The sequence below is a fragment of the Lissotriton vulgaris genome, chromosome 11, assembly GCF_964263255.1.
Source record: "Lissotriton vulgaris chromosome 11, aLisVul1.2, whole genome shotgun sequence".
In the NCBI taxonomy this organism is placed as follows: domain Eukaryota; kingdom Metazoa; phylum Chordata; class Amphibia; order Caudata; family Salamandridae; genus Lissotriton; species Lissotriton vulgaris.
In genome coordinates, this window is record NC_141699.1 from 691,001,461 (window position 1) to 691,027,933 (window position 26,473).

Genomic DNA, 26,473 nt, shown 5'->3' on the forward strand with positions numbered 1-26,473 from the left:
GGGACATTTCTGGTTTTACATATTTGGTAAAATGTGTCTAATTACATTTCAACTGAGAACGCTTTTAGATATAAAACATGAGATAGTAATTTTTTGCTTAAATGCTTGTTTCAATCCAGCCTTTTACTGGCAGGAATCTCAGGTAATCTGCACCCATTTGACTTCTTAAATGTATCTCTTGGTATCTCTGATTTAGATGGATACTGCTGATACATGCCTGATATTGGCTGAAAAGCATAGTGCTACTCCAGACCAAGAAGATAACGCTAATATAATGAGGTAAGACCATCAAGCATTAACATTAGAGCTACAATTTGTGACAATAGTAAGAGGGTGTATGGTGATAGATGGGGCAAAGCCTATGTGATGCTTGCCCTTAATAACTGTATACAAAAGTTGATGGATGGAATGCTTGAATTAATCTCATCCACTGGTAATTACTCGGGCCGCATCCCAGTCCATCGGTATTTTGCACACCATGCCACCTCAGTTTGGGCCCAACTATATGTAAATTCGCCTTGCCCCTGCTCCAATTGAAAAAGGCCAGTCCCACCTGCCAAGACAGACCCTACCTGAACCGCAACACAAGAAATCTAGGACCAGTTATGCCCTTTTTATGGTCTCATCAGCCAGATATAGCTTGGTTCCAGTAACACAGAGTCTATGGGACACACATCTCGACTTTCTAATACCACTTAGAGCAGCATATGAAAGTATACAAAATTTGATGGACAAAATGCTTGAATTTATTTCAGCCACTGGAAAATACTTGGGCCGCATCTCAGTCCATTGTTATTTTGCACACCATGCCACCTCAGTTTGGACCCAGCTATGTGCAAATCAGTCTTAGACCTGCTCTAAGGAAAAAGGTCCAACCCGAACTGCCAAGCAAGGCCCTTCCTGAACCAGTACAAAAGCAATCCAGGACAAGATTTGCCCTTGTTATGGACTCATCAGACAGATATAGCTTGGTTCCAGTGACACACTGTGCACAGGACCCACATCTGGGCATACCCATCCCACTTAGAGTGACATATGAAAGTACAGAAAAAGTGATTGATTGAATTCTTGAATTAATCTCAGCTACTGGTAATTACTCAGGGCCGCTTCCCAGTACATTGTTATTTTGCACCCCCTGCCACCTCAGTTTAGACCCAGCTATATGCAAATGAGTCTTGACACTGCTCCATTGGAGGACTTGGCTTAGCAGTTCTGGCAGTACTGTTCCTACTGGAGCAGGGTCTAGACTGATTTGCATATTGCTGTGTCCAAACTGAGGTGACATGTTGTGCAAAATAACAATGGATAGAAATGCAGCCCGAATGTTGCTGAGTTTTTTTCAAGCATTCCATCCATCAGAATTCTGAGTACTTATTGGGTCACCCTGAGTGGGATGGGTATGGCCAGACGTGGGCCTCATGCTTATTTATATATTTATTTATTTATTTAAAACCTATAATGCGCAACAGCTACCCGCAATGGGTTTCCCGGCGCCAGGGATAGACTGAAGGAGAAAATGGACATTTACAACAGCATTATTGACGACCAGAAATCTATTGGAAAAGTAACGTTTTTAATTTTTTTTGAAAACAAAACAAATTAGTTTCTGATTTCAGGGCAGTAGGTAGCGCATTCCAAGATTTGGGACCTAGGTGGGAGAAAGATCTTCCCCCATCTTCGCAAGTTTGAATCTTGGAATGACAAAGTCACAGTTAGCCGAAGATCTTAATATACGGCTAGGCCTGTAAGGTTGGACAAGGTTCTGAAGATACAGAGGGGCTGAGCCCTGCTTGATTTTGAAAAGGTAACATAGGGCTTTGAACTTAATGCGGCTCGGGACCTTAAGCCAATGTAATGCACGGAGAGCCTGGGTGGCCGAAGATCTCCTGGGGATGTTACATAAAAGTCGAGCCGATGAATTCTGCACTACCTGCAATTTATTTATCGTCGCAACATCGGCGCCAAGGTAGAGGACGTTGCCGTTGTCCAGGCGAGATGTTACTAACGCCTGGACGACGGTTCTCCTGGTGGCATAAGGCAACATCCAAAGAATTTTCTGGAGCCATCTCAAGGTGGAAAAACATATGGCAGCCACCTTGGTAGCCTGTTGCCTCATAGAGAGCTTGTCATCTATGAGGAATCCGAGGTTGCGAACCATGAGGACCGGTTGAGGAAGGGGACCCATGGCACCAGGCCAATGTTGTGGGCCCCAAAGCTCTTTGTGTTTCCCCAAGATGACAATCTCGGTCTTGTCACCGTTTAGTTTGAGGAGATGCCTCTGCATCCACTCAGCCACGCGTGACAATCCAATTTTCAAATTAGATACACTCTTGCCTTCAGTGTTGGAGAGGGAGAAGACAATTTGTGTGTCATCGGTGTATGAAAAAATAGTGAGCCCGGCATCCTCTACGATGGAAGCTAGAGGTTTGATGTAAATATTAAATATTAACGGGCTGAGAATGGACCCCTGAGGAACGCCATACGCCGAAGGACAAATATCAGATGCGGCTTTCGTGGAGAAGACCTGGAAAGTATGCTCACTTAGAAATGAGGCAATCCAGGCCAATGCAGGACCATCTACTCCCAGGGACCGGAGAGAGTTCAATAAGATGGAATGAGACAGGGTATCGAACACGGCACTGGAACCGAGTCCTGCATGGCTTATCAGCACATTAACTAGTCCCTCCAGGGTTGCTTGTGTTTTGGTTCAGGGAAGATTGGACTTGGCAGTTCGGGTTGGGCAGTTCCTATTGAAACAGGATCAAGACTGATTTGTGTAAAAGAGCTAGCATTTATTTTGGCCAGAACCAATGTTAAAGGAGGCAGCCAGATCTGGGAAGCTGTTGGTTAGCTGCCCATTACACCACACAGAGATTTGCCCTATTGGCTCTGTTCATTTATAACAGGCAAAAAATTAGAGATTGCAATATCATCTTGAATCAGGACCGAACACACACAGAGAGTTGGTGTGTGCACGAGTGTAGTTGTGTTTGTCTAAGGGGCAGATGTAGGTAAATTAGATTTACGGATTCATAAATACCGAATTTTACCGATTCGGTATTCATGAATCGGTAAATCTAATGTAGGTAATTATTCGGTAACAAATTCCGAATCGGTAGAATTCAGTATTTACCGATTCGGTAATTACCAAATCGGTATTTGCCATTGACTCCTATGGGCTTCAAGGCCCATAGGAATCAATGGCAAATACCGATTCGGTAATTACCAAATCGGTAAAAATACCGAATTGCCAAGGGGGACAGGGTGTCACTTTGACACCCTGTTGCACCCCTGTTTCTGGCTTGTGTGCTATGTGACACACATACATGCCCTTAGGGCATGTATGTGTGCCACATGGCACAGGTGTACATGCACAGATGTGCATGTACACAGGAATTCGTTATTTACCATGCAATAGTATTACATGGCAAATAACGAAGTCTTAGGGGCCTGTGGCACTGTTTGCAGTGCCACCTACATCTGGATTTACAGAATCGGTAAATTTACCGATTCTGTATTTTACCGAATCGGTAAATTTACCGATTCTGTAAAATAAAGGCCCCCTACATTTCAATCCCCAAATACCGGTCGGTAACGGCCGAAATCGGCCATTACCGACCGGTATTCGGTCTCCTACATCTGGCCCTAAGTGTCTGTATGAGACACAGAGAGATAGATGTTATGGTCGTGTTCACATTCATATGGGTTTATTACAAAGAATGCGAAGCACTGCACTCAGGAGTGGTTATGTTGTAATATTCATAGAAGAATATTGAATAGAGGGAGAAAACACATGGTAAATAGAGGGGTGGCTATGAGGTGCCAAAGAGGTCAAAATCAAATTTCATCATATGTGACACATTTTGGTTTGAGTAATCAGCATGCTGGTTAATGCATAGGTGAGCTACTGATACAATTATCAAGCACATTGTTTCTTGTGACAAAGCATATGGTTTAAGATGTATCATTTCTAAACAAAACACCTAGGTTTATGTTTCTGATTTGCTGATTTATATCAACGGCACACTGTTGTGTCTGTTTTGTGAATGGGGGTATGCACAGTAAATATTGGTCTATATATAACACAATGAATTGCATGCACAACATATTGGTGTGGAGGCATACTCTATTTGTTTTCCTTCATAATGAATTGGTTCCTATGCACAATACTGTGGATTGCATGCAAACTCCAGTACGGTGCACAGGTGCATAATATATTGGTTTTCTCCCATATTTTACTATTAGTATTAATTGCACACTGATTGACATGCATATCATTTTGATTTGCAAGAGGAACATATGGTTGTATCGCCCCTTTTTAAGTGTGTATTGATATGTATTGGAACCTCATAACACCTCTTCAGTGCACTCTTTGACCTGTGGAAGACATCAGAAGGACTACCCGCCACCACAGGGCAGCCCTGCTGTTACCAGAGTATTGTCCTGCTGCTTGAAGGACTACCTTGATGCTTGAAAGAGAGCTGGAGTGTCAGTTATTAGGACTCCTGTGTGAGAGTCTGAGAAGCCTGATTTATTTCTTCTCTCTGAAACATGGCTTAAGGAAGAGCTCATCCCTGATATTTTAGCAGCAGTACCAGACAACTACTATATCCTACAAGCTAATCGCTCCCCTAGGAATGTGGGTGGTGGGGTGGCAGCCATTATCCATAAAGACCACCAGTTTCAGATATTGGGGGTCACCGGCCCGCCCTCTGTCAACAGTTTAGTATTTAAACTAGTATCCCCTCAATCATCTTTCACTTGTGCTCTCTTTGATAGACCACCTTGTTATATGTCTACCTTTCCTCAGGCTTTGGGTGAGTTGATCTCCCACTTAGCAATTGCCCACACCCGACTTCTTAGCATTGTTGATTTTAATTATTGGCCCCACGATGAACAGGAGAATGCCAGCTCAATTGAACTGTCAGACATTCTGTCTGTTATGAATTGCACCCAACATGTGCATGAACCCACCCACATAAAGGGGCACATATTAGATCAAGTTTGGACAGCTAACCTGATGATTTTGCCCCTTATGGTCTACCCGTGCACTTGGCCGGATCATCATTTTATCTCTTTTACTCCCTCTGACCTGGCATTCCTCCCACTAAAACTCAACTAATAAAGAACTATAAGTCTAGAAACTGGAGAAAAGCTAATGTTGATCATCTCAGCTCTCTTCTAACCACGACGTCCCCATAGCTATCGGAATCGGTTCAAACACAGGCAACCAACTTCAAGGCCTTGCTAGAGCCTGCTTGCGACTATGCAGCCCCTCTTAAGCTCACTAAGATTCTCAGACCCCCACGATGCACAGCGGTGGATTCTCTGATGAACTTAAGATTAAGAGGTTGGCACTGAGGCAGGCAGAACGTAGATATAGACTTCACTATTATGTAGAAGATAAGATCACTTATACCAGTCAGTCAGTCACAAATTCTTTAATTCGGTGTAAGCCATAAAAGAAGCAGCAAGTTAAACATTTAACAATATTTAAAAAAATTAGAAACCAGGAAAATTCAATTTTTACAAAGGTGACAATAATAAATAATTTATAAATCATCCCAATTTTAAAATTTCTGTCCTTACCCACCACATACGAAACAAAAACCTGGAGACTGCAAATACAATATGCAAGTCCGTATTTGTTTTTAAGAGTTTGTAGACTTCCATGCAGTGACCAGAGCCCAAGTTCTTGCACAAATTTATAAGCTCTTTCCGACATATTTTGCTGTATCCTCAGCAGAAAAAGAGCACGTGCAGGTCAGTCTCCTCCTTGGTTTGACAAGCCGGGCAACCCAGGTCCCGCCCGGGTACCCATTGGTTTGTGTATGCATTGAGCGAGAAACTACCATGTCGGAACTGCAAATAGAGTTACCTAGCCAGGATTGGATAAATAACGTCGAGTACAGTCTCCAACAAGTATGTACATTTCACATCTAGGAATATGGACAGCCTGGAGCCAGCCCTAGGACTGAGATACAAATTACCCAATTGAACATCCCAGTATCTTCTTATCAGGACCTTCCTGGTAATGCTTACACAGGCCAATCTGGGGTTCTCCCATAAGTCACAGAATCCTAGAGCAATCAAGCAGTTTTTAACATACATGAGCCATGGAAACTTCCAGTTCCCCGAAGTGCTAAGAATCTCCTCTAGCTCAGATCTAAACACAGCGAGTTCCGGGGTAGCCCATATTCTTCGCCAAAAAATAAGTGGCCTACATCCTACAACCTGGGTGATTGGTCTTACTCCTAGGTCCATGCGGAGAGGGAATAGAGGGGTGCTCACCGGAAGACCAACTAATTGTCTTAGAAATTTGTTTTCGGTGATCAGCATTAGATTGATATTTGTGTGGCCCCATATCTCAGCACCATACAATGACGCACTTCTCACCTGAGTTTTGTAAATCTCTAAGACGGGGCTCATAGGTTTATTGTGGGTATCCCTAAAAACTTTGGCCCGGCCCCCGAGATTTGGGTTAGTCTAAGATTAGCCTTTGTGACCGGGGGCCTCCAAGTCATTTTTTCATTTAGGGTGACCCCCAGGTACTCACATTCGCTAACCCTCTCTAGGGGTGAGCCATTCAGGCAGGGGCCAGAATGGAGCGATTTCCATGGGTTGAAAACCATATATTTGTTTTTTTGTACGTTTATCTCCAACCCCCTCTCTTTACAAAAGAGTGAAAATCCATCCATTATTCTTTGTAGCCCCATAGTGGACTTAGACAGGAGTAGCGTGTCATTAGCAAACATCAATGCCGGCACGCGACCGCGAGCCAGCTTTGGGGCATTGATGTTCTTGCAATGGCTCACGGCGTGCACCAGGCCGTTGATGTAGATACAAAATAGGTGGGGGCCAGGACGCACCCCTGTTTAACTCCTGTATTGACAGAAATAGGGATGGTGAGATCTACCCCTTTCCCATACCTAATTTTGGCATAGTTCCCTGCGTGGAGCCGAATGATGATCTCTAAAAGATATGGGGGTATCCCCAGCTCCCACAACACTCTCCACAAGGTCTCCCTGGGAACCATGTCAAAGGCGCTCTGCTGGTCCACAAAGACCAGATAAAGGCTCCCCCCCTCCGCTACTACTGATTTCCAATGGAGGAGTTGGAGCGTAAATATCAGGTCCATGGTCGATGTTTTGGATCTAAACCCAGCCTGTAGATGAGACATTATTTTGTTTTCCTAAAACCAGGTCTGGACTCGATCAAAAATGATCCTTGCAAAGGCCTTTTGGGGTATGTCTATTAGACTTATAGGTCTATAATTAGAGGGCTGGAGGGGACAGCCCTTCTTAAATACCAGAATTACCTCAGCCCCCAACCACTATTCAGGTGGAGTTATTCCTTTTAGAATGGCATTAAAAATCAACCACAGGTAGGGGGCCCAAACTGTAGGCTCTTTTCTATATAGCTCTCCAGGGACGTTTTCAAGTCCTGCAGCTTTTCCTATGGGAATTTTTTTAATTACAGTTTCTACTTCAGCCAGGGAGATTTGAGGGGAATCTATATCTACGGTAGGGAGTGTAAAGGGAGATGATACTACTGTGAAACCATTATCTGATGGTATAGAATACAGTGCCTGGTAGTGAGTAACCCAACTCTCTGCCGCTATATTCGCATCCAAGGGAGTCCGCCCCTCACTACTGCCGGTCGCAATAATATTCCAGAATGACCTTGGATCCTTGGATTCCAGGGCTGTTTTTAACCTGTCCCATTTGTCTATTCCCCAAGCAACCTTGGCAGAAGCAATACTGTTTTTATACTGGGCCCTAGCTGATTTGACAGCACTCTGAGATTTATGTTTAATAGCCTCTATAAGAGTATTCTTTGCCTGTTTACAGGTGCTGTTAAACCACGTGACCTTTTGTTGACTCCTTCCGCCCCGCGGGCAGGGTCTATAAAATGCTTCTCTTAATTTACTGAAGATGGAGTGATTGATGGCCCCTAATCTACTGCAGTATTCAAGTGAAGCCCCATTGTCTGCCAGGTCTGATAGGGTCATTAGATCGGGAAAAATACTTTCATAGAGTAGTGCCAGTTTCGCTTGACAATTTTCCATCTGTGCCCACTTAACCTTTTTATTGTTATTGGAGAGTAATAGCCCATCCCTGGGACACTGATCTGAGTCTCTTGATTCCGTTTTTAGAGGGAACTCAAAAGTTACTAACAAAGCATTATGATCACTGTCATGCCTGGGTAGAATAGTAAATCCAGCCACGAAGGACCATCCAATACATTCTATTAAAACGAAGTCCAGAATTGACTCGTGGCCCACCCTGTTAAAGGTGTATTTACCAGGCGTGTCGAATCCAAATCGACCATTGCAGGCACGTAGTGAATGTTTCAAAGTAAAAACCTTGATTTGAAGCGCCAGAGAAGACCAGACCCTGATCGGGGTTGAGTTTAATCAGGGATAGCCCACACCTCATTTTCTTCTCTGCCACAAGAGTTGTCAATGTTTTTTAGGGGTTCATATTGACAGTTTAAGTCACCACCCAAAAGAATCAGACCATCTTTTATATCACCCGACATTACTGTATCTAGATGATCAATTGTTGGTGACTCGTTTCCATTTGTCACTGGCCTGGAATACACATTAATCAATTTGATGTTGTAATCCTTGTTAAAAGACAGGATAAGGCTCAGGATGTCTGTCCCAGTTTCTTCTATTTGTGAAACAGTACAACCTAAATGAGTCCCAATCCATATATTTAGCCCTCCTGATGGTCTTCCCTGCCCTTTGGTGATGGCTGGTTTGTAGTAGGATGCAAATCCCTGACGAGTAGGTTCCTCGACAACCCAGGTTTCCTGGAACATACAGATGTCACAAGAATCTACCAGTGTTTCCCAGTCCGGGGAATTCAGTTTGTTTTTGATGCCCGCAATGTTCCATGAAAGAAGCTTCAATTTTAGACTGGGTTTTAATGAGGATGAGGGGGTAATGTAAATCCCTTCCCTTATACCAACTTGATGAAAGAATACAAAAACTCTATTCTTCAAACCAAAACTGATTATTTCTCCAATAAGGTCATCCACTCAGCCAACAAGTCAAAAGATATCTTTGCAATAATAAATGAGCTTTCTAAACCTGATAGAATTATGGCAAAACCGATTCCCTCTCAGATCCTTTGTGATTCTCTCAATTCCTACTTTATGGAGAAAATCACTTCCATTAAGGCTAGCATCCCTACCTCTGCTACCTTTGCAGACGCCTATAACCTCTGTGGATCGTTGCCTCAGCTGACTATGATTCCCACTATTTCTCAGGAGACCTTTCTAGGCCTACTAAAAAAAGTCGTCTCTGGCTCTCCAACTGATTGTTGTCCCCCTTACGTTTTTCAGGAAGCTTTTTCTAAATGCTCAGATTCCCCCCTCTCCCTTCTTAATACATCAATCAAGTCAGGCATAGTCCCCGATCTCTTTAAAAGTGCAGAAATTATTCCCATCATAAAAAGCCGGGTGCTGCCAAAGCCACGCTTGGTAATTACCGGCCAATTTCATTATTACCTTACTTGGCCAAGGTTCTTGAAGCGCATGTCTCAACCCAACTAAGCACCTTTGTTGAACAGTCCAATATCTTGGACTCCCAACAGGCTGGTTTTCGACCATTTCATTCTACAGAGTCAGTAATCCTGACAGTTATGGATGATCTCAGAGGGGGAACGGATAGAGGCCTCACCCAGGCCCTGATTCTCCTGGAATTTGTCAGCAGCTTTTGACATGGTCGATCACAATATCTTGATTGACCGTGTCTGTAATTTCGGGATCCAAGGCCTGGCTTTAAAGTGGCTGTCTTCCTATCTTAGTAACCGTTCTAAATCAGTTCGCCTTCACAACTTCTCTTTGAAGAAAATGGATCTGACCTGTGGGGTTCCTCAGGGTTCCTCCCTCTCCTCACTCCTTTTTAATTTGTACCTCCTCCCTTTAATTTCTTCTTTGCGGGATAGGAAAGTTGGGATTTATAATTATGCAGATGACCTTCAACTGGTCTTTGACGTTGATCTCCTTCCGTCTTCTGTGTCCCATTTTCAAGACACTATGACCTTTATCAGTGAGTGGATGAATAAAAATCAACTGAAGCTCAATCCTGATAAAACCGAGCTTATCCTCACTGGTGGACTCGCTAATCCTTGGGACTCCAACTTTTGGCCTTCTATTTATTTATTTATTTTGCACATTTGTTAAGCGCACTGTTACCGGAACGGTGTCCTGGCGCTGATGACAACTAGGGTGTGTGACGGAGTGGAATTAGTGTGTGAATAGCCAAGTTTTCAGTGCCCTTCTAAAGGGCAGCAGGTCGGAAATCTGCCTAAGGGCCAGTGGGAGAGCATTCCAAGCCCTTGCCGCTCCCAGGGAGAAACTCCTTCCCCACAACGGGCCTTCCTGACTTTAGGGACTAAGATCAGTCCTTGGTCCGAAGACCTGAGCGACCTGGTCGGTTTGTACAACTGGAAGAACGCAGTCATGCAGTGAGGGCCCAAACCCTTCAATGCTTTAAAAACTATACAAAGCGTCTTAAAGGCTATTCTTTTTCGCACTGGTCGCCAATGGAGCTTTACCAGATCTTGTGCTACCGAAGAGAATTTGGAAGTTCCCGTAATCAAACGGGCAGCTTCGTTTTGTAAGATTTGTAGTTTATTTAACAGACCCTGATGGGCATTTAAAAGCAAGCTGTTACAGTAATCTAGGCGGGATATTGCTAATCCCGTTACTACGGTCTTTCTGTGTACATCAGGGATAAAAGGCAGCACTTTTCGTATAGTTTTTAGGATATAGTGGATGGATCAAGACAGGGTGTTGACTTGAGGCCTGAAAGAAAGAGTGTCGTCCATCAGAACCCCCAGGTTTTTAACCTTAGTAACTGGAGAGGGGGAATCCCCATTTCTCCGGGCCACCATCTTGGGGACCAAAAGTTATCTTTGGCCCCAAATAGCAGGACTTCAGTCTTCGCTGAGTTCAATTTAAGACAGTTTTCTGCCATCCAATTACTCACCTCACGCATACAGTCCCTGAACGTGTCCGCTGTGTCATCCACTCCACCTGGTAGCAGAGACACTACAATTTGTGTGTCATCTGCATACGATGTTACATTAAAGCCGAAAGATCTTATGACTGGCGCTTGGGTGGAGACGTACACATTAAAAAGGGTCGGGCTCAAGGACGAGCCTTGAGGGACTCCACAAGGGAGTACGAAAGGGGCCGATTCGTAGTCTCCCATATCCACCACCTGAGTCCTGCCGGCAAGGAAGGCCTGCAAGATCTTAAGGGCCTTTGCTGGATTCCGCAGACCACCAGCCAGTCCACCAACAGCCTATGGTGGACCGGGTCGAAGGCTGCGTACAGGTCCAACATGATCAGGGCGGCTCTACCACCTGCGTCCATCACTTGTCTTATATCTTCAGCAGATTTTATCAGGGCTGATTCTGTACTATGTCCTGGCCAGAATCTGTGCTGAGATAAATCCAGACGTTGTGCTTTCCCTAGAAATGCACTCAGCTGAGTGTTTATTAAACCCTCTATGATTTTAGCTGATAAAGGTAACCTAGCGATGGGCCGATAGTTATTCAAGTCGCCCACATTTAGGTTAGATTTTTTAAGAAGAGGTAAGATCGATGCTTGTTTCCAGCGCATGGGGTACTCACCACTTTCCAGCATGTTATTGAAAAGTGGAGTGAGTCATGCTGCAATGATGGATGGGACAGTTTTTAAAATAGTGGCTGGGCAGGGGTCTCAAGGGGAGCCTGATTTAATCCTTTGTATCCACGTCCTGACCTCCTCCTCGGTGATAGGGGAGAAGTTGAGTAATTCTCCTGTATGGCTGTCAGTCTCTGAACTGTCTGGGTTAGTCAGTGGAGGATTGACCTTAACTAGGTGATCAAGGGAGTAAAAGATCTTCTCGACCTTACCCTGGAAGAATTTGGCCAAGTCTTCACATAATTCCCGAATAGGGGGAATATCCACTGCTTTGGGAGCTGCCAGAGAAGTCAACCCTCCTCTTTCTGTCAGCTCAGCCAAGAGTTTGGGTATTGTGGTTAGCAATGAACTATCGGTGAAGGATCAGATTACTGCAGTGGTTTATGCTTGGTTCTTTCAATTGCGTAGAATCAAGAAGATCAGTAGATTCGTGTCCCAGGATGCTCTGATTTTGGTGATCTTGGCATTGGTTAGTTCCCAACTGGACTATGCCAACTCACTTTATGTAGGCATCCCGGCTTATCAACTGAGACGCCTCCAGCTAGTCCAGAATCAGGCCACCAGATTAATCTTCCATCAACCAAAATGGCATCGGGTTAGACCATTGATGAAAAGCCTTCATTGGCTCCCTGTGGATAAGCTTGGCTTGTTTAAGATGGGTTGCACGATTTTTAAGGTTCTTCACGGCAACAGCCCAGCTTTTATCTCATCCAAGATTCTTAACTATGTCCCTACTCGTAACCTACGATCCTCCTACCTGAACCTTTTAGTTACTCCCACTTTTGAACACAAAAAACATGGTGGCTTTCGTTTTGCTGTTTTGGCCCCTCAGTTCTGGAAATAGCTTCCTGCAGTGCTGAGGTCGGTCACCTCCTAAGCACTTTTTAGGAAACGGCTGAAGACATGGCTGTTCTCTCAGGCATATAATGACTAGGCTTTCTCTCTGATGCTGCATTACTTCCCACCCTAGCGCCAAGAAACCGTTGGTGAATGTGCGCTTGATTAGAACCTTTTAACATATCATAACATAACAGCTACAAGGACATAACAAGCTCCTGAGTACTTGAACCCTGTACCTGGCCTCTGCTGTAGTGAGTCCTAACGCCTACATGGTGCCCCAAGGTCTTAGACACTTTAGTGTGGTGTTGGTAGTTCTGCTCCTGCCTAACAAAGAAAATACAGGAATTGAACATTTTTCAACAAAAACTTCCTGGAGGACTGGCGGAAACTATGGTGCATCCAAAAGGCACTACCCATTTGTCACTTTTTACACCTCAAAAGCTCCTACTACCTTCTTGTCTTCCTCTCTTTTCTTAGCCACTCCCTATTCCCTTTCACTTTGCTGCCCTCTGCACTTTGCGTCCCATTCTGTCATTCTTACTCTCAGCCCACACCCTGCTCTCTTCACTCTCTTATCTTCCTCTTTCCTCTATCTACTGCCTTGTCTCAACCCTCTCCAATGACTTTCCATTCTTTTCTCATTCATTTCTCTGCTTCTCTAAATTTCTTCACCTCCTTTTGTCTCTCCCTTCTCAAACCCATTCCCCTTTTGTCTCTTAGATCCTGCTCCTTTTGAGTCTCTTGTTTTTCTCCTCTTCCTTCTCCTTGTCTCTCCTTTCATGCCACACTCCTTCCCTTCTCATAACCTCTCTTCTGCATTTCTCCCTTTTATCCCTTCTAGCACTCTTAGTCACACTCCATCCTATCTCTTTTTATCTCACCTTTATTTTCCTGTCTCCTCCTTTTCTTCCACTCCATCCTCACACATTCTCTTTCATCTCACCCTTTTCTCCTTCCCACTCCTCCTCCTTTTTGTCTCCTTCTCTCCTTTTATTGCACTTGTTTCCTCCTTTTTCTTTCTCTCTTCTACATACGCCCAGGAAATCTTGTTCATACCGGGAGCCTGACTGAAAAGAGCCACAACATTTTGGAGATACCGCCCGGGTGCAGAGACTCCCACACAAATGAGTGGCCTCCATCACTAGTGCAGAGGTCCTTTGTGTATCAGGCCTTTGGTGTTCGGTTGTCCTGTACTGTGATAGGCACTCTGTTATACAATGTTTCATTTCTATGGGTCTTTTACATTCTAATACATTCTCTCATGGCAATTTACAGAATGTAGGGCCAGATGTACGACCATTCCATTTTGCGAGTCGCAAATTACGACGTATTGCACTCACAAAGTGAAATATACAACTGTATCTCAGACACTGTTTTCAAATCCTAATGGGGTCCCAAGTGACCTTCTTCATTAATATTCATGAGGCAGGTCGCAATTTGCGACCCATTGGGAATAGCCAGCCTCACAGGAATGGTGGCCTGCCGGGGTCAGCATACCACCATGTCTGTGACTGCTTTTTCAATAAAGCGTTTTTTTTTAATGCAGCCCATTTTCCTTAAAGGAAAATGGGGTGCATTTAAATAAGAAAAATGAAACGTTTCAGTTTAATTTTTTAAGAGTAGGCAGTGATCCGTGGGACCACTGCCCGCTCTCTGAAAAATATTTTAGCTGCCAGTCCAAAGAGGAAGGGTTCCCGAAAGGGACCCCTTCCCATTTACGAGCGCCTTACTACCTACTTGAAGTAGTACCATTCTGACTCGCTATTAGAAAGGGACACTCTTGTCATGTCACTTCCTAATAGCGACTTGTAAACACTATTTTGCAAGTCACCGACTCGCAAAAGAGCGTTTGTACATCCCACCACCCTTTTTTGCGGTCTCTAACAGGCTGCTTTCCCTTATGCAACAGCAAAAAATGGTCATACATCTGGCCCACAGTGTTGTATTCTGGGCATCATTGTTTTGCTTTTGGGATTACCAGTTTAACTCCCCATAGTGAATGTTTCTGTTTGGAAAGCTATGCTTATGACTGGTAAAAGGTTCCACACTTGACTCAATCATTTTGCAGCTATGATGAATGAAGTAACTTATTAGTATTGGGCAAGCAGTAAGAGCGCCTTGCAGGTGTTAGCTCAAATGAATTGTTGCTTGATAAAGTAGTTCAGTGGGCTGAACACCTGCCATGTGCCTGCAAAAAAGCACGTTTGAATGTCAAACTACAAGTGTGACTCAAGAAACTTTGACTTTCATAGCGCATATCTGTCAGCCATAATTACATACTCTCCAGAGTGCGTCAATTTCACAGGCAATGAGTTACTGCAAATGTGGAAGTATACTTTTGCCTCCAAAAGAAAAGCACGTTTCTATGATATTACTTCCACTTTGGTGCATGTTGCCTAATTCACTACATTATATCTGCCAACATGACGTAGGTGTACGTGTAGAGTTCTAGATGTGCTAAAAAATACACTACAAGTGCTTTATAATACATACAACCTTGGGGCTTATTACCAAGGAAGTGTTGGAGAGAGCCGTTAGCCATCTTGGTTTAACGCCACTCTCCGCCACTTCGGAAATGCCAGGTTGCACCATATTAACAAGGATATGGTGCAGCCTGGCGTTTCCCCCTACGATGGCGCCTGCGCAGGCACCCTTGCACCAGAGTCCAAGGGTGTCTGCGAGCAGGGAGGTTTGTTTATGTGTAGGAAGGAGTTTCTTCCTGCACATAAACAAACCTAAAAAGCATTGTGCAGCACACATGGAAGTTACAAAATGGCATTTTGAAAAAAGGTTTGTTCATGTACAGGAAGGGACACCTTCCTGTACATGAACAAACCATGGCATTTTGCTTTTTCCATGTGTGCTGTACAAGGCAGCACACGTGGAAAAAGCAAAAACGAGGAGAAATAAAGCATTTCTCCTCGTTTTGCCACCTCATGACCAGGATTTTTCTGGTCTTAAGTTCAGCACTGCCACAGATTATCGCCAAACATGATAATGGGTGGCAGGGTCGACTTCAATGGGTGTTGCGTGGAACGCCATGGCAAAACCCACTGCACGCCCCCTTTCACGCTAAGTTTAGCATGAAAGGGGTCCTATTATCAAGGCAGCGTTAAGCCACTTAATGTGGCTTTAAACCACGTTAACTGGCTTAACGCTGCCTTGATAATAGGGTGCTGACCCTATCACCACCACAACGTCACACAAAGTGACGTTGTGGTGGCGATAGGGGCTTGATCATATGCCACCTTGTGTTTATTCGCTATACTGGCATGGAACTCCCATGGGACTCTGTATTTTCATGCCACAAATTAGTCCCAGTTGAAATTCCAATTATTCTGGCATGGTTTCCCAAATGTCTGGTTACAACCTTTATGCGAAATTCACAAAAATTTCGTAATTATGCCACATGATGAAATTACTACTCGTGGCAGGACAAGGAGAATGACTAGAATGTGAGTGTCTGTTGCTTGAGGCACTTGTGATTTTCATGTTTTTTTATTGCGAAATGCGACCTCTCTTCCAAAACAGACCAAGGATGCATTTCATACTAAAATATTATGCTATATCTCGGTCTTGCAATTTGAGTAATTTTGCACGCTTTTTGTGGACTTTGACACAATTAGGCAGATGGCCAGTGTCAATCTAATTAGCAAGAATATATTCTGAAGTAATGAGACCTGTGCCCATAAAAATCTACAGACTGAGATTCTACAAATCAAGATCTATTGCTTGTGGGTGCAGATGCAACTTTTATTTGTGAAAGCTTGTATTACATTCACAGAAAGTTTGAAAAATCACCCCCTGCTTAGGGGTGGGCGGAGTGGCCAAGTTTCACTCTGCAAGAGTCTGTGGAGTTACTTAAAAACTCCCTGAGATTCTGCGGGATTCCTTTGAGCTGGAAGAATTCGCAGGTCGCACTGACTTTTTGTGCCGGGAGCTTATTCCACCTTGCAAAATCAGCACAAACTGTACCACTCGGTGCACCAGAGGGTGCTGCTTCTTTGCTGCCATGTGTAGTTCATCTATGCGAGGGTCAACTTTCTCACTGCTGTTCAGTGCCACAGTGCAAGTGCTCCCTATGGTAAATTGATGTATGGATTAGTGACTCCATGATTGACTTGATTGGTTTACTTGTCAGACCCTAGTACAGTGCACTGCATGTGTCCAGGGCTTGTAAATTAATGCTGCTGGTGAGCTTGCAGCACTGATTGTGCCACCCACTGGAGCAGCTTGTAAAGTGTGTCTTAGACCTGCCATTGAAGAGCCTGCGTGCAGTCTGGTACTGCCATGTTGACCGGGCAAGTGCACCCACTTGCCAGTACCTAAACATTCCCTTTTATACATATTAGTCACCCCTAAGGTAGGCCCAAGGGCAGGGTGCATTGTAGGTAAAATTTAGGACATGCCCTGATGTGTGTGGGATGTCCTTATAGTGAATTACAGCCATTTTTGTCTTTCACTATTGCAAGGCTACCTATTCCCCATAGGCCAGAATGAGCAGTGAGATTATTACATTTTATAATCCTAACTGACTCAGGGAACTAGGTGAAAATTCGAGTTTAGTATGCCTGAACTCAGAATGATAAAATACATCTTTTAGTGAAGTTGTTTTTAACATTCTGTGTTTGAAAATACCACTTTTAGAAAGTAGGTATTTTTTTGCCTAACTATCCAAGCCTGCCTCTGCTAGGTTGTGTATTCATTGTCTGGAGTTTGAGTGACTGTGGTTGGGGAGTTCCAGGAGACAGGGTGAGTCAGCACAGGGCTGAATAGAGAGATCTGCATGAAGATGGGAGGGAGGAGCTGCACCTGGGACCTGAATAGGGCTGGGCCTTCCCTCCACAATGCTGGCTTCACCTCCTGTGGTGTGTCTGATGTCCCTGGCCTACACACTGAAAAGAAAGCAGGAGTCTTGTCAACAAAGTGCTCCAAGACTGACAAGAACTGTTGGACAAGGCAAAGGCCTCTCTGCCTTCAGAGAAAATAGAGAAAAGTAGTATAAAATATTGGGACCCAGACCCAAGAACTTTAGATCACTTCTGGGAATCAAGACAAACCTTTGCTGAGGAGAAGAACCAGGAAGCTGAAGGAGGAGACTACCCCTGTGCTGTGTGTTTGAGGGTTGGCTTGCAGTTGTTGCTTCATTGCCAAAGAGAGGAGAAAAGGACTGAGTCTGCTTTCTATCAACTTGAAGAAGAATCTCCAATGGCTTGAACTAGAACTTGCCTCCTGCCTGAAGTCTCAGGGATACAAGACTTCACCAACCAACTCCCCCCTGAATTCCCTTGCTGGGAATTGAAGTGCCTGCTGTTGTGCTGGGCCTTCTGAGAGACTGCGTGTCGCTGGGAGCTGGAACCACGACACAACAATGAGAAGCATGTCGCCGCTAACCGCCGCTGTCATCGCATCGCCGAGGAAGCGAGCCGCTGCTGTCATCATCGCATCGCCGAAGCGCGGCACATCGCTGTAGAAGCGGGACGGTGCCCCAGAGGACATCGTCGCATCACCGGAGAAGCATGTCGCAGGGCCTGTCACGGCTCCAAAGATCATAAAGTTGCTGCTCGGCCGTCGGCAGGCGCGCATCACACCAACGTTGTCGCATCGCAACCGAGATGCCATTTTGTCACATCCCACCGGAGAAGAGTATTGCATCGAGGTGCCATCTTGTCGCATTGCACCGGAGAGCACTGATAAACCGACGCATCAAGTCCCCACACAGTAAGGAAGCGAGCATCAACTCCCCTGTGCAGCAGTAAGATCCGACGCATCCACTCCCCTGCGTGTAAGGAACCGACGCATCAACTTACCTGCAACCCTTTTTTTTTCATTGCGTTACGCATTAAAAAAACATTGAGAGTAAAGAGTTGCATTTACAACTTGAGAGAACTGAGCTATTTTATAACCTTTTAGAGACTATTTTTGAGTACAGTATTGTGGATTTTTGTTGTTTGGTCTTGTGTTAAGTCTATATAAAAATACCTATTTTATAATACAACCTGTGTGGTTTCTATTTGTAGTGTTGTTACTGTAGTACTGCATGTGTTCACAAATGCTTTACACACTGCCTCTGAGATAAGCCTGCCTGCTCATGCCAAACTACCAAGGGGGTGAGCAGGGATTACTTTAAGAGTGTAGCCCCTTACCCTGACTAGACGCAAGGGTCCCTATTTGTCACAGGTACCTGCCTATGCCAACTAGAAACCCCCAAATCTAACAATCACCCACCCTACTCCTATGTTTTCAATGTTTTAATGGAATTCTATTAAAGTGAAAAGCTTCAAGGCTCAATGATACATAAAAATGTGTGTATACATTAAGTCCTGCTTTAAATGTTCACTGTATTTTATTGCTCTGATAATGTTACTGGGTCATATGTAAAAACTTCAAAAAAGTGCTTTCCCACTGCGGTGTTTGCATTGATTACCTGTTGCATACTGATGTGCACTCTTAAAGACATGATGTAAAAATAAACTGCACTGCTTTGCTGTCTTATCGTTGTAACTAGTTCATACATTTTGGTCAATGATTTTTGACTGCAGAAAGATTGACTTGCATGCCCTCTAAAACAACATATGTCCTTTGTAGTTTTGTTTGTGTCTGCAGTATGTTGGTTTGACTCAGCAGATTTTAGGCAGCAGAAGGATGGGTCAGGAGGCCTCTGAAAGCAAGGTGCACATAGTTTTCAAGTCCTCAGTGAAGAAACGTCTAGTGCTGAGAATATCAGTGCTGCTGGCTTCCTGACTCTTGCGGTCCCTCCATTGAGATATATCTTTTAACCCCTTGGCTGCGGGGCACATTCCCCTACTGTGCTGGCGGGAGGGGGGAGCGCAAAGCGCCCCGGTGCTCATGACTAGCTCAGCTCGTCATGAGCCACGGTTCTCATGTGCTCATGACAAGCTGAGCTCGTCACGCCCACCCCTGATTAATGGAATGCTCAGCCCAGCAGGCGAATTAGCCTCGTGTTTGAGCGTTCCAGCGGTCATGACGAGCTCAGCACGTCATGAGCACACAGGAACCTTGGCTCATGACCAGCTCAGCTCGTCATGAGCATGGGAGGGGTGAAGATATTTGTTGACAGCAAATCACTGTTTTTACTTTTTTGTCAAACTTTATTATATATAATCCAATTACAACACTAGTGTAAGGTGCTCAAGATAAGATACAGCATTTCCAGTGCACATATCAAATTTGGAGGCATCTATGTGAACATTGCATTGTTATAATGAATAAGTCTTGCACTAAATGTATCCCCCTTCCCCCTAAAAACCCCAACTGTAAATCATAAGTGAGTGTTGCAAGTCTGTATGTCGAGTGAGTGACGTGTGCGAGCCGGTTAGTTGGGAGCGCTAGATTTGTGATCTCTTGTTCCTAGAATAGGACTCTCGGTTTTTCATGATGTTCAGTACTGAAAGAGGTGGAGTGCCCTCATGCAAGTAGGACGGGCGGTAAGCAAGAGGCCTTCCAAAAGCAAATATAGCAGCGGGCCCCACTGGTATTCAAAGTTTTTGTAGTTATCTGATAAAATGTCTGCCATTCGCTCCATTGTCAGGGCTTTCCACTACCTCACATGCCACAGTGTGAGCAAGGGTGCAGCTTTTTTTCCATGCTCCCGCTATAGCCATCTTAGCTGCTTTAAGACATAGCCACAAAGTAGAATGATCCCCAGTAGTCTGATGGTTCAAAGTCTCATCTCGCAAACCCAGCAGAGAGAATCTTGATGTAGCTGGGAGAGGGTAGCCACATGTGGCTTTAATTTGTGCTAAAACTTCTGCCTAGAACAGTCTAATAAATGGAAAATCACATCAAATGTGCTGGAAATCACCCAGTAGGCAATATACCCTCCAGCATGAGTCTGTTGTGTTTGGTTCATACATTTTAAGTTTGGTGGGGAATAGGTGCCAATCAAATAACAATTTGTAGTGATCTTCCCGCAGCCCAATGGAGTGATTGAATCTGTGGATGTCTTTGGAAAGTCTTCGCCATTGTTTTTTTGAATGGGGTCACCTAAAATCTCTGTCCAGAAATGTATATTGTGGGGTTTGGTCTTGAGGAAATTGTCAAATGGAGCCCTTCCCACTGCTTGCTCGTCACACACATTTTTAAATGTGAACGAGATATCTGGCAGTTGCAAGAGATATATTCAGTGGACAACCCAGTGTTTTAGTTTAATCAATCAATCAAGTGACTTGTAAAGTGTGACTACTCACCCATAAGGGTCTTAAGGAGCTGTGGGTGGGAACAGTTGGTCAGCTGAAGGTGCTGCTGTTCAGTCGGAGAGCCAGATCTTGAGGTCCTTCCTGTTTTTTAGGCAGTTAGGGGGATTGCCTGAGGTGGAGAGGCAGGGTGTTCCAGGTCTTTGCTGTGAGATAGGAAAGGATCTTCCTCCAGTCATGGTCTTGCAGATACAGCCATAGCCATGGCCAATTAGGCGGTACTGAGGTCTCTGGTGGGTGCATGGAATACCAGGCAATGGTTAAGGTGCACAGGTCCCGCATTGTGTAGAGCTTTGTAGGCATGTGTGAAGAGCTTAAAGGTAATTCTTTTGTTGACTTGGAATGAGTGGAGGTGTCTTAGGTGGCCGGTGATGTGACTGCTTTAGGGAACGTTGAGGATGAGTCTGGTGGAGGCGTTCTGAATGATTTGCAGTTTTTTTAGGAGATTCTGCGTGATACCGGCAAAGAGTGCGTTGCCGTAGTCGTTTTTTCTGATGATGACTGCGTGGGTGACAATCTTTCTGAACTCGATGGGGATCAGCTTGAAGATCTTTCAGAGCAGGCGTAACACGTGGAAAAAGGATGATCAGATGGTGTTGATCTGGTGCCTCGTGGTGAGTAGGGAGTCCAGGATCATACCTAGATTTCGCGTGTGGTTTGGGGATGTGGGAGGGTTTGAAGTGCTGTGGGCCAGCAGGAGTCATCCCAGTAAGAGGGGGTGTAGCATATGATGAGGACTTCAGTTAAGCTTGAGGCAGCTGTTCTTCATCCAAGTGGCGACACCCCTCATCCCGTTGTGGATGTTGGTCTTGGTGACTGTGGGTTCGTTGGAGAGGGAGAGAATCAGCTGGGTGTTATCTGCATAGGAGATAATGTTGAGTCTGTGGTTCCTGACAATGGCTGCAAGCAGGGCCTTGTAAATTTTGAAGAGAGTGGGGCTCAGGGAGGAGCCCTGAGCACAATGTAGCTGATCTCTGTGGGTTTGGAGTGGAATAGTGGTAGTCTGGCTGTGTGTTCGGTTGGTGAACAAGGAGTGGATCCATTCCAGGGCTTTGTTGTGGACGCAGGCATCATGGAGTCTTGCGCATAGGGTACAGTGAGAGACTATATCGAAGGCGGTCGAGAGGTCCAAGAGGATGAGGGCTGCAGTTTGCCTCAGTTGAGGAGGGTACAGGCATTGTTTGTGGTGGCAAGGAGGGCAGTTTCGGTGCTTTGGTTGCTTCGGAAGACAGATTGGGAGAGGTCCAAGATGTGGTTTAATGGCTTTTGCAATGACCTTGGCTGGGAAGGGTAGAAGAGAGAATGAGCTGAAGTTCTTGAGGTCTGTTGGGTCGGCAGAGTGTTTCTTCAGCAAGGAGTTGATCTCTGCGTGTTTCCAGTCTTCTGGGAGGTGACGGAGTTGATGGTGAAGTTGAGTGTGCGGCAGACTTCGGGGGCAATGGCGCTGCCGACTTTATTGAAGATGTGGTGCAGTCAGGGGTCTGAGGAAGCTCCGGAGTGGATGCTCTTCATGATCTTGAGGGTGTCATCTGCGGTGAGGGCAGTTCTGCTGGGGAAGGTCTGCTGGGGTCCGGTGTCGCTGGATGTAGTATTTGTGGGTGGGGTGGGAGGGTTCTGGTTATCGATGATGTCAAAGCTGTCATATATCTCCTTAATCTTGCAGTAGAAGAAGGTGCCTAGGTTGTTGAAGAGGTCTAGGGAGGCTGGGATGTCTTCTGTCTGTGTGTTGAGTCCGGTGAATTCTTTGACTATGGCTAAGAGTTCTTTCCTGTTGAGTGCACTAGTTTATTTATTTATTTGTGGTATTTGTAGAGCGCAGCATTCATCCCAGGGGATATCAAGGCGCTAAATGGGAAAGGGCTGCTGAGGTTGAGCAGGGGGGTTATTATTTGGGGAAGAGATGTGTTTTGAGTTTTTGCCGGAAAGAAAGAAGGTTCACAGTGTGTCTCAGATCCATCGGTAGATCATTCCATCGTTTGGCCGCCAAATGCGAGAAGGCTCGTCCTCCAGTTCTTGTTTTGTAGATACGCTTGGGTATTGATGCTTTCTTGTAGGGCTGCTTTCTTTGTTGTTCTAATGAGATGGTGGTATGCGGTGACAGCAGTTTTGAAGGCTGAGTGATCTTCTAGGGCCCTACTGCATCTCCATCATTTCTCGAGCCGTCTATAATTGCGTCTGTACACATGAAGGGCAGGAGAGCACCAGATAGCTTTCTTGGGGTGTTCTTTGTCTGAGGCTTTCTTGAGGTGAGCCAGGGTGTTGACACAGTTGAATTCAATTGGTGGAGACTGCATGCCGAGGTACTGGTGTCGGTGGATGTCAGTGGGGTGATTGCTGAGGTAGGTGGTGAGCTGTTCTTCTGTGACCTTGTTCCAACATCTGCTAGGGTAGCAGTGGACCTGGTGGTGTATGGTTGGTTTGGTGAAGGGGAAATGGAAGTGGACACAGCAGTGGTCGATCCACAGGAGTTCAGTGGTGTGGCTGAAGATGATGGGGACAAGAGTGTGTCCAGCTGAGTGGGTTGGAAAGGTGACCCGTTGTTTCAGTCCAACAATGGCGAGGTTCTCCTGCAGAGATGGGGTGTTTTTGTTGTTAGAGTTGTCCAGGTAAAAGTTGAGGTCGCTGAGGAGGATGTAGTCAGTGGAGGCGAGAACATGAGGTGTGATGAAGTCAATGATGGAATCGTTGAAGGGTGTGTGGTATCCAGGGGGTCTGTGGATGATTATTCACAGAGGGTGGTGTTCGGGTGGTCTGGACCTGGAAGTTGAGGTGCTCTATGTTGGTTGAGTGGTCATCCATGTGGGTGTTGAGGTGGAGGGTGCCTTTGTGTATGATGGCGATGCCTCCTTGTGGATGATCTTGTTGCCGTCCGGGATGGCGATGGTGCTGTCTGGGTCAGAAGTGGAGTTCATCCAGGTTCCTTTGAGGAAGGTGATGTCGGAGTTGACATATTCGAGCAGGTCCCGGATTTCCACAGCATGTTTGTCGAGGGAGCGTGTGTTGAGCAGGATGCAGTTGAGGCAGTTAGGTCCGTTATCTGGCTCTCTTGAGTTGGGAGTGGCTGGTGTGCAGTGGCAGGTGAAGGTGCAGCTCCAGGTCCAGCAGGATAAAGGGCCCTGGGTGTCGTTCAGTGATTCCTGTCGGCAGGCGGTGGGGTGTCTGTTGTTAAGAGAGTGGAGGGTTCTGGTGTCATATTGGTAGATGGTCCAAGAACCAGGGTCTGTGGCACTGGGTGCAATCCAGGCAAAGATGGGTGCAGATGGGATTGACCTTGGTGTGCCTATAGTGCACCAGCTGCGCATTGCACAGTGGCTACCATAAGTAGTGTGTGTGGGAGGGCTAGATAGCTGGGAGGCTGGAAAGCAGAACGCGAGAATTGGTGCTGGAAGGAGGCAGAGCCATGGGAGACAAGTAGCGGCAGGGCCCTGGAAAAAAGGGTGCTAAAAGTGGAAAAAGGCAAGTGAGCAGGAAAAGAGAAAAAAAGTGAAAAAAGCAGAGAAATGATAAAGAATGAAAAAGAGACCAGAAGGGCAGAACGCAGAGAAACCGAGGGCAGAGCTGCGGCAGAGTAGAGAGGCTCCCCACTGGAACACAAGGGAAGAGGCTCAGGTGGGTGGCTGCGGTAGAAGGAGGGCCTAAAACTCCGTCCAGCAAGGGTCAGGGGCAGCAGCTTCCTAGAAGGAGCTGTGCAGGAGGGGAAGCAGTCCACTGACAATGTCACTGAGATTGCTTGTTTCACTGCACAGCGGCCACCGTAAGTAGTGTGAGGGGAGGGCTGGACAGCTGGGAGGTAGAAAAAGGGGGAAGTGGTGCATGAAGGGGGCAAGGCTACGGCAACAAGCAGGGACATGGAGAAAAAAGGGGCAAAAAGTGGAAAGAGGCTAGAGAGCAGAAAAAGCAAAAAAAAACAAAGGGAATGGAAAAAAGAAGCCAAAAGAGATCAGAAGGCAAAGGGACAGAGGGCAGAGCAGTGGCAAAGCAGAGAAGCTCCCCAATGGACCACCAGAGATGAGGTGAAGGCAGATGCCTGCGGGTGGAGGAGGGCCTCAAACTCCAGCCAGCGACGGTCAAAGGAAGCAGCTACCCAGGTGGAGCTGTGTGGGAAGAGAGGCAGTTCACTGACAAGGTCCCGCTGGCAATGCTCAAAAGTGAAAATGTCCCACCCATGTAACAGGTCTGAAATAGTCCAGCATTCCTCCTTCCTCCATAAATCAAAAGGGCCTAATTTAAGAGTTGGCAGGAAGGCGGGATTGATGTGGATGGAGATGTACGGGTAAGAAAATGTAGACCACCCCTCCAGTGGCATCACCAAGTCCCACATCCAAAGGGTCTTTCGAGTAGGTGTGCTAAGGTATGCATTGGGGGTCAGTCTGATTTTGGTTTCCATAATATGTCCCAAATATACCTTCTAACCTTTGCCCCATCCAATTGGAGCACATTTTTAGCCGATTCCCTAATGGGCCATTCAGACATCACTTGCAGTTGTGCTGCGTTGTAGTAAAGAGAAAAGTCTTCTGGTAGCAGTAATGGTTTAAAGGGGTGACATGCTCTACGACTTTGCCATATGAAGTGTATTGTCAAGCATCTAATCCCTGAGAAAAAGTCCCTAGGTAGCTTGATTGGGAGACCTTGGAAAAGGTATAAAATCTGGGGCAAGACCATCATTTTAATTGATTTGATATGTCCTAGCCATGAAAGATACATGGGGGGCCCATTATTTAAGGTTGGTCTTAAATTGCCGGAGTAGTGGGGGATAGTTGGTGCGATATAGGTCTGAAATTTGAGGGGTGATTTTTATCCCTTGATTGGTGATGTCCTTTTTAGCCTATTGCAAGGGAGTAGATTTTACCAATGTCTCCATCTCCCATTGTAACAGGATTACATTTATAATGAAGATTTATGCTGTAACCTGCCACTGCTTCATGGCAGGTTAGCTCTTATTGCAGTGCTATTATTGATGTGGAGGGGATGTAAGGGAGAGCAACACATCATCCATAAAAAGCTAATTCTTGTGCTCCACTGAGCTGGAGAGGATACCTCTGATGGCTGGGGTAGCTCTAATATTAGCGGTCAAGGGTTCTATATGAATGCACATAAAAGCAGGGACAAAGGGCACTCACGGTGTGTTCCTCGTTCTAAGTTAAAAAATTGTTTTACCCCAATCCATTAACCACCACTCGTGAGAGTTGATGTGAGTACTATGGCCGGACCATAACTGTAAATCGCTAACTGAACCCAAATTTGCTAAGAGTATGGAAGAGAAAGGATCAATCCACCTGATTGAAGGACTTTTCAGCATCTAATGCCACCAGAATGTCTGGAATCTGTTTCTTGGTGAACTTTTCGACCAGTGGGATCATCCTCCATAGGTTATCATGTGTTTGTCTCCCTTGAATAAAACCTAACTGATCCAGATTAGTTAAGTTTGATTTTATTTTTTCCAACCTAGTAGCCAGAATTTTAGTATAGATTTTAATGTCAAGATTGAGTAGGTCTATAGACCTATAAGAACCACAATAGTGAGGGTCCTTCCTTGGTTTGAGGATGACCGAGATTAACGCCTTGCTCATCATTGGAGTAACCATGAGAGTGGATGCCATGTGATTAAATTGGCATGCCAAATGGCTGCCCTCTTTATTTCCTCTTTTTTAAAAAAATTTTTTTTAGAAGTTTTCAAGACAAGTTACAACCAATTCTAACAGGCCTTCCAACCC

At 45.3% G+C, this 26,473-nt stretch overlaps 1 protein-coding gene across 1 annotated transcript in view; it reads left to right on the forward strand.

The window, feature by feature from the left end:
• Window positions 1-26,473, forward strand: part of LOC147683337 (calcium-activated potassium channel subunit alpha-1-like) — a 799,658-nt gene that overhangs the window by 255,497 nt on the left and 517,688 nt on the right. Inside the window, exon 10 of the mRNA XM_086942523.1 lies at window positions 197-279. Within this exon, the coding sequence (XP_086798649.1) occupies window positions 197-279 (83 nt within the window). The remainder of the gene's footprint in view (window positions 1-196; window positions 280-26,473) is intronic.